Here is a 12,077-nt window from a genome sequence, read left to right on the forward strand (position 1 = left end):
CAGATTCTTGTGGTTGGTAAGGACCGTTACCTGGTGCCTAGCCCCTTCCAGGAAGTGGCGCCACTCTTCAAATGCCCATTTAATGGATAAGAGTTCGCGGTTGCCAATATCATAGTTACTCTTAGTGGGCGAAAACTTCCTGGAGAAGTAGGCACAGGGACGGAGATGGGTGAGGGACCTGGTACCCTGGGACAAGACAGCCCCCACTCCCACCTCGGACGCGTCAACCTCCACGATAAATGGCTCCATTTGGTTGGGCTGAACCAACACCGGGGCCGAGATAAAGCACTTCTTAAGGACCTCAAAAGCCTGGACAGCCTCAGGAGGCCAGCGGAGGAGATCAGCACCCTTGCGAGTGAGATCCGTAAGAGGCTTAGCGATGACCGAGAAGTTAGCAATAAATCTCCTGTAATAATTAGCGAACCCCAAGAAGCACTGTAACGCCTTCAGGGAGGCAGGTTGGACCCATTCCGCCACAGCCTGGACCTTGGCGGGGTCCATGCGGAATTCATGAGGAGTGAGGATTTGACCCCAAAATGGTATCTCCTGCACCCCAAACACACATTTTTCGGTCTTCGCAAACAGTTTGTCTTCCCGAAGGACCTGGAGCACCTTCCTGACATGCTCAATGTGGGAGGACCAGTCCTTGGAAAACACAAGTATGTCATCAAGGTACACTACAAGAAATACCCCCAGGTAATCTCTTAAAATCTCATTTATGAAATTCTGGAAGACCGCGGGAGCATTACACAACCCAAAGGGCATGACGAGGTATTCGAAATGACCTTCGGGCGTGTTAAACGCAGTCTTCCACTCATCCCCCTCTTTGATGCGGATAAGGTTATATGCCCCCCGTAGATCAAACTTAGAGTACCATTGGGCCCCCTGAACCTGATTAAAGAGATCAGGAATCAAAGGAAGGGGATACTGGTTCCTTACAGTGACCTTATTCAAGTTACGGTAGTCAATGCATGGCCTAAGACCACCATCCTTCTTCCCTACGAAGAAGAAGCCAGCACCTACCGGAGAAGTAGAGGGGCGAATGTAACCCTTGGCCAGGCATTCCTGGATATACTCTCTCATGGCTTCACGTTCGGGACAAGAGAGATTAAATATCCTACCCTTAGGGAGCTTAGCTCCTGGTACCAAATCGATAGCGCAATCGTATTCTCTATGAGGAGGTAACACTTCGGAGGCCTCCTTAGAGAAAACATCAGCGAAGTCCTGAACAAACTCAGGTAGCGTGTTCACCTTCTCAGGGGGAGAAATAGAATTAACAGAAAAACATGACGTCAAGCATTCATTACCCCATTTGGCAAGATCCCCAGTATTCCAGTCAAACGTGGGATTATGCAACTGCAACCAGGGAAGGCCTAAAACCAAATCAGACGATAATCCCTGCATCAAATGTACAGAGCACTGCTCCAAATGCATGGAGCCAACAAGGAGTTCAGAAACAGGGGTATGCTGTGTAAAATAACCATTAGCAAGAGGAGTGGAGTCGATACCCACTACCGGGACAGGTTTAGGCAAATCAATCAAAGGCATAGCTAGAGACATAGCAAATTCCACAGACATGATATTAGCAGACGACCCTGAATCCACGAAGGCACTGCCGGTAGCAGACCTACCACCAAAAGAGACCTGAAAGGGAAGCAAGATTTTATTAGGTTTCATATTTACGGGAAATACCTGTGCGCCCAAGTGACCTCCCCGATGATCACTTAGGCGCGGAAGTTTTCCGGCTGCTTATTCTTACGCCTAGGACAGGTGTTCACTTGATGCTTGTCATCCCCACAATAGAAGCAGAGACCATTCTAACTGCGGAACTCTCTACGTTGTTGGGGGGACAGGCAGGGTCATTCCACCGAGAAGCTACGCACCACTTCCTAAAGTCAGAGCAATACTCCTCAACAGGTCTCTTACCCTGACGTAAGGTCACCAGCTGACTCTCGGCAAAGGCAGTCCTGTCAGTCTCGTCATAAATGAGTCCGAGAGCGGAAAAGAAAAGATCAACGGAGGAAAGTTCAGGGGCGTCAGGAGCCAAAGAGAAGGCCCATTCTTGGGGCCCTTCCTGGAGCTGGGACATATTTATACCCACCCGCTGGCTCTCAGAACCTGAGGAGTGGGGCTTTAAGCGAAAATAGAGCTTACAACTCTCCCGAAAGGAGAGAGAAGTTTTCCGGTCCCCTGAGAACCGGTCAGGCAACTTGAGGTGGGGTTCAAGAGGTGAGGTGAGGGTCACTACCATGGTAGCATCAGGCTGGTTGACCCTCTGAGCCAGGGCCTGGACCTGTAAGGAGAGACCCTGCATTTGCTGAGCCAGGGTTTTAAGGGCGTCCATAGTAGTGTGAGGGACCAGGGTAGACTAGGTATATGGCTTGTGATTATGTAATGATGGGGGTAAGGAAACAGACAAGTGAGCCCTAATCTACCCGCCACTCAGTCCCTGCCTACTTGCAACGACCCGCCCTAGGCGACGGGGTACAACTGGGCGACAGTCCCTACGCTCAATAAGTGCACGACAGACAAACAGACAAGGGTACACAGAAGCAAGGGAAAAGGGGCAGTTGCCCACGGCAACACCGAGAGCAACAAGAGTGGTGAACGAGCCGAGTCAAACCAGGAGTGTACGAGGCACCAAACGCAGAGCAGGAGAGTAGTGAACAGGCCGAGTCAAACCAGGAGTGTACGAGGTACCAAACGCAGAGCAGGAGAGTAGTCAGTAAGCCAGGGTCAATATGAAGCAGGGTCAAATAGATCAAGAAGCTGCAGCAGGGCCAGGAAACCAAATGCGAAGAATCACAAGGAGGAACAGGAAAGGCAGGTATAAATAGACAGAGGGCGGGAGCTAGCTCCGTCTGGCCAGGCTATGATAGGCTCTCCCACTCCTAAGCCTGCCATCCTGAGTGGTGGAAGATGGAGTCAGTCTCCCAGACATAGAAGGAGGTGCAGACTGATTACCTATGGGCATGGATACAGAAGCTGTGCCTGGCAGATCCTTAACAGTGAGGGTATGTTCACATGCAGACATTTTTTTCGGGCGTTTTCAGACATAATTCGGGCGTTTTACGCCTCGAATTATGCATGAAAAAACGCCCCTAATACGCCTTCAAACATCTGCCTATTGCTTTCAATGGGAATTACTATGCTCTGTTCCCACGAGCCTTTATTTTACGCGTCGATGTCAAAATATGGAGCGTAAAATGACGGCTCGTCAAAAGAAGTGCAGGACACTTCTTGGGACGTTTTTGGAGGCGTTTTTCATTGACTCCATTGAAAAACAGCTCCAAAAACGGCCGTAAAAAACACAGTGAAAAAATGCGAGTTGTTAAAAAAAACGTCTGAAAATCAGGAGCTGTTTTCACCTGAAAACAGCTCCGTATTTTCAGACGTTTTTGCTCACTGCGTGTGAACATACCCTATTTGTTGCCATCAGTAGAATACATAGACCTTTATAACCTGTATACTGCCAATGGGCAACTCAAAGAGGATATCATAAAGAACTGACAGCTTCTATTCAGAGTTTTCACAGTGATAAATGTATTCATTTTATAATGTACTGCATTATTTTGTTTTCTATGTTTATTTTCTTATCCTATTCTTCTTAGTTGTTCAAAACTTGAGGACTTGCCGGCAGAGCAGTGGAACCATGCCACTGTCCGCAATGCCTTACGAATGCTGCTAAAGGAGATGAATCAGAGCACGCTTGCCAAAGAATGCCCCCTCTCTCAGGTCAGTTAAGTTATGTTATCTACACACCCAAGTATTCTTCCAATGCTTCCATTGTCATGTAATGAAAACTTCTAAATATAGAGATTGATATTAATCATTTCAATGTCACGCATTGACTTTCTGTACCAGCCTTTCTGCACTATTTAATCTATAGTGTCCTATGAATATCCTTAGACTTATATAAATGTATGGCTGTGGCTGTTACTGGACAGAGCAAAAGATATAGAGTGATTGTGGACAAAAATCTTTGCATAAGCCGTGGAGTCTTAAGGCCATTTTACACCGGCCAATAATCGAAGAATGCAGCGAGCGCCGATCAACGAAACATCGTTGATCGGCGCTCGTTTGCTCCTGTCCCACGGAGCTATGGATGGGGTCGTTACTCCGATCGCTCTTCCCCATATATTATTATCATGTCCGCAGCGCGTCTCCCTGTTTACACAGGGAGATGTGCTGCAGACAACGATAACATTTACACTTTTTTAAAAGATACGAACAGCAGATGATTGGGCGTTTGCACATTCATCTGCTGATCGCTGCCCTGCTTACACAGGGCAATTATTGGCAACGAGTGTTCTATGAACGCTCATCTGCCCGATAATCGCCCATTGTAAAACCACCTTTAGGACCCTATTGGTATCCCTCCAACTTTCTTTTCATTGAAGACAGGAGGTTCAAGTGAAGGACTATGTAAGAATTTGTGGAGAGTGCCCAATTTCCCTTTTCTTAGGCAGCAAATAGGCTGGAACACTTACAGTATAGGCTGGCACCCCTATATACTTATTCTTGTTCATATATTGTTGTTAGGTTTTTTTGGTTGATAGTAAACATTTAGGTACTTTTCATCTGTATACATTCTTATGACGCTCTAACATTTTGGTTCAACGGCTTTCCTTGTAGCAACTAGTTCAGATGCCGGTTTCACCTTCAGATCTGAGACTTATATTCCTTAGCACTTGTGTTAACAACCCCTTTGCACTTCTCACATGGCAATTTCATTTAGCAAATCTACTTAAAAAGTAAATACCCTGCCATATGTATGAAATGTTATTATGTGTCCCAATAGGTTAATATGTTATTGTCAGCTGCAGGTTGGAAAGCTGCCTCGCAGGAGTTAGGGCTTCAGGGAAAAAGCCACTTGTTTATTAACCCAGTCCTCCTGCTAAAGAAACCAGAAGAAAATTACCAATTGCAGCTTAACCCTCTACTGGGAAAACAAACCTAGTATTTAATCCAAGCCATTGTTTTCTTTTAAAAGTATTTTAATATGACATTGATAAATGAGGTACATTCACGCCCAAGCATCAGATTGTTTTGCTCTAGTTTTTTTTATATTTCCACAATAAATTGTGTTCGCAAATTTGGACATAAATTCCCACTTAGTAAGTAAAATGTATCAAATAAATGTAATAAACTTAGAAAATTGGTTGGTTGTATCGCAGGTTTTGCCATAATTTTTAAACATCATGACAAAAAATTATTTCAGAATAAGTTGTTTTTATGACTTGTATCCTGTATTTTTTATCAGATTTCGAATGAACTCTATCGCTAACTCTTAGTTTTCCCTGAGCTAATGGGCAGAGCCTAACTGCTATCATTGTCTTCTATGCACTGCACACATAGAAGAAGAGAATCCTGCTCTCCTATATCTATATATCTATCTACAGGGGCATAGCTATAGGGGGTGCAGAGGTAGCAGTCTCACCTGGGCCTTGCAGCCTGAGGGGGCCCAAAAGCCCCTCAGCTGCATAAGAAGACACCAGTATTATAAATGACATATGGTAGGTCAAGGAGTGTGTCTTTCTCACTCTGCTCCTGCTCCACCCTTTTCTCTCCATAGACTTTCGTCTGTGTCTAATTCACTCTGCTCCCACCTCCTGCTCCCCCATCCCTCTTCATAGACTTGCATTGGCAGTCAATGAAAAGACACAGCCTCACCTACTAAATTCCGTCTCTAGGGACGGATTTTGCTTGATAACAGGGGGTAGATAGCAGACCTAGTGGCAGTAACTTCACACAAAATTAGTATTTATAAAACAACAATATTTTAACAGTAAATTACAAAGTTGATCTATTCCAGTTATACTATTATATGAGCATAAGTTGTTTGAAAAGTTAGTGTCCATTTAAACATTACTTTGATTTATTCATTACTTTAGGGCTTCTTACACAGACTTTTTGTGTGGCCTTTTTTTAAATAAAAAAACGCATCTAAAAAATTGAGTACAATGGTACATGCATTGTTTGCAAATAGTGTGTTTTACTACATGCGTTTTTTGTTATGTGCCTTTTTTCACATTGCATCATATGATCTTTGAATCACATGATTTGCAAAGAGTCCTCTTTGCAACACATGATTAATTCTGAAAAGACGCCACGGAAAACGTTATAAAAAAACACAACACACATTAACACATGCATTTTTTAAAGAAGCAACATAATCATACGGAGGTCTTTTGGGAGAAAAATGCCGCTGACTGCTGGAAAAAAAACACCAAACCAACCCTGGCTGCGATTTTGAAAAATGCCACTAAGCCACACAACATAATGCAAAAGAAAAAAAATAACACTAAAAAAAGTGGTGTTTTTCCTGCAAACGCTGCGTGTGAAGTAACTCTCACTCATTAAAGGAACACTCTGAAAACTGATACATCAAGTTATGCCTACTACTGGGCCTGAGTAGGTGGGGCATGACACCGCTATTCAAGGAACACCAAAGAAACAAACCATTCAGATATGTTCCCAAATGGCGGATACGCTGCCAATTTTTTGCAGCAGAAAATCTGTAGTGGAATCGAAAGAAATCACAGGTAATTCAGTCCATACTACATAGTACGTTTTCGTAAATGCTGTGTTTTTTCCGCAGCAGATTTACCTGCGGGTTCAGTGTCAAGCATTCATGAAATCAAACTGTATGTGCACCTGCGGATTTCATGTGGTCTTTACTGCGCTTCGTCTATGGGCCAAATACGTAGCATCTCCACACAGAACCCACAGCATAAATTGACATGCTGCGAATTTGAACGTTTCATTGTAGAACAATTTTACGCATTTTATTCCACAACATGTGGCTGTAATTCTAAATGCTAAATCTCATTCAATTTGCTGCTACAGTAAATCCTGCAGCATTTCCGAACATAATGCCGTTGCTGAAATTCAGCAGCGTTTGCGCTACGTGGGAACCCGGCCTACGACATGCAGCATCCCCTCAGACCCTCCAATAATTACGGATGTAGCCAACTTTATCTTGACTCTGATAACTTGCTGCAGAGTGATATCACACAACAAAAGCCATTGAAAAAGTCAACTTAAAGCGTGTTGACACATTGTATTTAATGCGTTAAAAGTCAAGCTAAAGATGGCTACATCTGTATATCACAGTATTCGTTTTGTCTAGGGTACGTACATTGCTGGAATTTTCCAATAATTAAAGAAAAACTCCAGTCATTACATATTGTTAGATTGATTACTCCCTGTAGGAAACTAGTGGAGATATATGAATTCCTTATTTTTGACATTTTAGTGGGTCGCATGTTGCAATACTTTTAGCTGCTCCCCTGGGAGGAGCTTAGGTGTCACATGACTGTTTACACCAACTAATTTACACCTTGTTGCATTGTTGTTGCATTTTTTGTAAAAATGATTGTAAAATATTTTAAATAAATAAATAAATAAAGCCCAAACAAATGCTGCCATTATAGCAAAAAGTGAGCAACGATCAATGAGACATCGTTGATCGGCACTCATTTGCTCCTGTCACACGGAGCTATGGATGGGGACGAGCGGTTGTTACTCCGATCGCTCGTCCCCATATGTTATTATCATGTCGGCAGCGCGCCTCCTTGTTTACACAGGGAGATGTGCTGTCGACAACAATAATCTTTGACTTTTTTTAAAACGATGCGATCAGCAGATGAACGAGCGTTTGCTCGTCCATCTGCTGATCGCTGCCCTGTTTATGAACGATCGCTCGCCCGATAATTACCCAGTGTAAAACCCCCTGAAGGCAGATTCTTCAGTAAAATGAAGGGCTCGCTACAATTCATCATTATTATTTTAGCGTTACTTCTGAGGAGATAAAGCTGTTCTAATCATTCACTGTAAAGCAGTCAGAAGCAGTATTTACATTTCTAGCAATATGACTGCAAATCCGTGAGCGCTGCAAGGTGACCTCTGCACAGGCTGCTCCATCTTTTCCCTTGTGAGTTCAGCTTTAGGCATCTGCTGAGTGGAGCCTGTAGCTGTAACTGCAATGAACTCCACTTAACAGAAGTAACGAACACTCGCAGCTCGTAACGGAGTTACACGGAATTGTTTTCACACATGCACAAAACACAGAGCCAAGCCATAAACGGACTAGGTATCATCTCTCTTTGCCACATCGTTCCTAGTTGCAGAGTTTGTAATACTATATGTACACACAGGACGTATTTGTTTAATCCAATACAGCACACAAAATAGAGAATCAGATATTTTCCAATATAAATGATTCCCTTACAGCCTATTCTTGAAATTATTTTGTTTTGTGATATGTATAGACCTGATCTTCTGCAAGATTTACATATTGGATGGAAGCAATGCTTCTAGGAGAGAATAGCTCTGTAATATGGAATCAGATGAGCAAGCCATTTTTTTTCTGTATGACTCAGAATCTGAGGTTTTTTTCTGTATGACTATGTTTGAAATTGGAGTCATATGGAAGTACAATAGGGCCCCATAAAAGTCTATGGGATCATATTACAGCTCCGTAAATCTCGGAGGTTTACAGAGGCGTAATATCGCCATGTGCATGAGGCCGAATAGAAAGTGATTTTTGAATTGCCATTAAGAAGAAGTGTGGAAAGGGACTTCTGGACAGATAAAATTCTACACCCAAGTCTGTTACGACCTCAGTTAATAGAATTTATATTGTCAAGCAGGAGCGTAACTATGAAACACTGGTCCCCATAGCAAACTTTTGACTAGGCCCCCCTCCCCTCGGTGCCACACAGCCCGCTCTTGTAGATAGTGCCCCCCTTTAAATAGTGTCATACAGTCCCCTCCTGTAGACAGGGATATACAGCCCCCCCTGTAGACAGTGCTATACAGCGCCCCCTGTAGACAGTGCTATACTTTCAAGTATCACAATTTTTTTTATTTTAAGCCACACCTCTAATCCCACCCAATCCCGGCTCATACACACCTGGTTCAGCCCACACAGTATCATGCTCCGATAGTGCTCCCCACACAGTATAATGCCCCCATAGCTGCCACCATACAGTATAATGCCACTAAACAGTATAATGCCCACATAGATGCCCCATACAGTATAATGCCCACACAGATGCCCCATACAGTATAATGCCCACACAGATGCCCCCATGCAGTACAATGCCCAAACAAATTCACCCATACAGCATAATGCCCCATAGCTGCCCCATGCAGCATAATACCCCCATAGCTGCCCACACAGTATAATGCCCCCCATAGCCACCCCACACAGTATAATGCTCTCCATAGCTGCCCACACACAGTACAATGCCTCCCATAGCTGCCCCCACACAGTATATTGCCTCCATAACTTCCCCCACAGTACATTGCCCCCATAGCAGCCCCCACAGTATAATGCCCCATGCAGTATAATGCCCCCCATAGCTGCCCCACACAGTATAATGCCCCATAGCTGCCCCCACAGTATAATGCCCCACGCAGTATAATGCCATCTCATAGCTGCCCTCACAATATAATGCCACATAGCTGTCCCCACAGTATAATGCCTCCACAGTATAATGCCCCTCATATAGTAAAATGCTCCTATAGCTGCTACCATATCAGCACCCATTCCCTACCCAGTTTAATGCCCCATAGTGTCTAAAAGAAAAATAATAACATAATTACTTACCTATCCCCGTTCCCACGACGGGTGGGGGATCCTTCTCCTCCGGTCCGTGCTGTGAGTGACTCGGCGTAGACAGGCGCAATATCGTCACTACATCACGCCTGCCTACGCCGAGCCACTCATGGCAGAGTGAATGCTGTAGCAAGGAGCCGTCAGCTCCTTGCTCCAGCATTCAGGAAGTGGGACCGGCGCGGTCAGGCTGTGTGGCTACGGCGGCCCTGTGGGCCCCCCAGGCTTATTGGCCTGGTTGCAATTGTGAACGTTGCGACCCCTAGAGCTAAGCCACGGTTACAGTAGCCTGTGGCAGAGCAGGGAGAAACCTCCCTGCTTTGTCATAGTGTTCAATAGCATCTGTGTCCGAAGGACGCAGACACTATTGAATGTGGAGTTGCTCCCGCTTTAGCTGCCATAGCGGCTGATAGCGGCACCTCCGGGCATGGCTGCTACAGCGGTAGTTATGCCACTGTTGTCAAGTTGAGTAGTTTTGCTCCAATAATACTGAGGTCAGCACATGCTCAATCCAATGGGTCCTAGACTTTTACTGCATCTACTGTGCTCTACTGAATTTTGGAGGTACCTATTTTTTTTTAAATAAATACTAGGAGACAGGTTTTGTATCAATTTCCTTATAGGCATGCAAAAGCAGATGTACCCTGTATAAGCCCACTTTCACATGGCAGTATTTTGCATCAGTATTTGTAAGCCAAATCTAGGAGTCAGTCCAAAACATGAAAGAGACACAAGTCTTTCCTTTTGCTATACTTTTCTCTGTGAAGGTTCCACTCCTGGTTTTGGCTTAAGGGGGTTTTACACAGGACGATTATTAATTATTATTAATATAACGCTCGTTGCCGATAATTGCCCTGTGTAAACAGGGCAGCGATCAGCAGATGGACGAGCAAACGCTTGATCATCTGCTGGTCATATAGTTTTAAAAAAGTTAAATATTAGCGTTGTCAGCAGACGTGCTGCCGACATGATAATAATGGTTGGGGACGAGCGGTCGTTCCCATCCATAGCTCCATGTGACAGGAGCAAGCGAGCGCCGATCATCGATGTCTCGTTTATCGGCGCTCGCTGCACCGGCCGCTTATCGGCCAGTGTAAAAGGGCCTTTACAAATACTAATGCAGAATGCTGAATAAAAAACTGCCATGTGAAAGTGGCTTAAGAATCAGAGCCTCAATGCTGTGACTGGGCAGCTGCTGTATTTCAAAATTCCTGTGAATTTTACTCCGGCCATAGTCTTAAGGTACTTTTACAACAGCCAATTTTGGCCGGTGCAAAGAGCGCCGATCAACGAATCAGCTCATTGATCGGCGCTCGTTTGCTCCTTTCACATGGGGCTAGTATAGGGACGAGCGCTCTTTACTCCAATCGTTCGCCCCCATACATTTGTATTGTGTCAGCAGCACGTCTCACAGTTTACAGGGAGATGTGCAGCCGACAACGATAATATTTTGAGCATTTAAAATTATACGATCAGCTGATGAACGAGCGTTTGCTCATTCATCTGCTGATAGCTGCCCTATTTACACAGGGCAATTATCGGGAACGAGCTTTCTGTGAACACTCGTTTGCCCGATAATTGGCCCATGTAAAAGGGCCTTTAGTTGAAATAACGTATGGATTAATTACCTTGTATTTACCTGCTAAAAAAATCCTATTGAAACATGGAACACTTGAATGAATGTCATGCAGCACTGTAAGCTTTTGAACTTCTCTTTCCATCCAACAAATCTGAAAGAGCATATAATCATAGTTAAATCATAGACCAGAGAATGTCGGACTATAGCAGCCCCAACGCCCTGGAAGCAGATAGTGGAGTGGATAGGGTTAAGCATTCTCCGCTTAGTGAATTTCAGCACAGGTGCTAATGACACGTTCCTATAACTGATATTAATTCTCTTTATTAGTCTAAGCGTTGTACTTGGGGTAGCAGCACGTATGTTCCCAGGCTCTTGGCTGTGTGGTCTTGTTGCAGTTGGAAGCTGAACTGAAACATCTGAGAAGCATTAATGGGATTATTCATGGCAGGACATCTAATCTTACCTTTTAGGTTCTGCTTCCTAAATCACCATTGTTCTCGGCCATTGTGTCTAATGTGTGTGTCTTTCCATATGTCATTTCTAATGATTGGGACCCCAGGACAGTGGGAATTTAAAGTGACATAAATATTATGAAAGCGAAGTAGTTTTATTGAGGATTTACTCTGAAAAGCAGCGCTTCTGAGCCCAAAGTGTTAGTAGGATTATCTATCCCCATGGACTTTTAAAAACCCTTCCTTCCAGAATGAGAAGAGATTAACTGTATAATGTTAATAAATTCTCCACCACTATGCACTGAATGTATCATGGCAGACAGTCTCAGTCGCTAAGGAATGCACAGAGAAACTGGGTGCTCGGAGCAATATATTTAAGCCTATATTATTAGTCTGTCTGTTCCCAAGAAATCAGAGACTCAGC

At 44.2% G+C, this 12,077-nt stretch overlaps 1 protein-coding gene across 3 annotated transcripts in view; it reads left to right on the top strand.

Annotated features, from left to right (window-relative positions):
- SATB2 (SATB homeobox 2) overlaps positions 1-12,077 on the top strand; it is a 189,272-nt gene that overhangs the window by 81,304 nt on the left and 95,891 nt on the right. For all 3 annotated transcript variants that reach the window (XM_075831206.1, XM_075831208.1, XM_075831207.1), the window contains exon 5: positions 3,612-3,735. In XM_075831206.1, the coding sequence (XP_075687321.1) occupies positions 3,612-3,735 (124 nt within the window). The remainder of the gene's footprint in view (positions 1-3,611; positions 3,736-12,077) is intronic.

The sequence above is a fragment of the Rhinoderma darwinii genome, chromosome 6, assembly GCF_050947455.1.
Source record: "Rhinoderma darwinii isolate aRhiDar2 chromosome 6, aRhiDar2.hap1, whole genome shotgun sequence".
Taxonomy (NCBI): domain Eukaryota; kingdom Metazoa; phylum Chordata; class Amphibia; order Anura; family Rhinodermatidae; genus Rhinoderma; species Rhinoderma darwinii.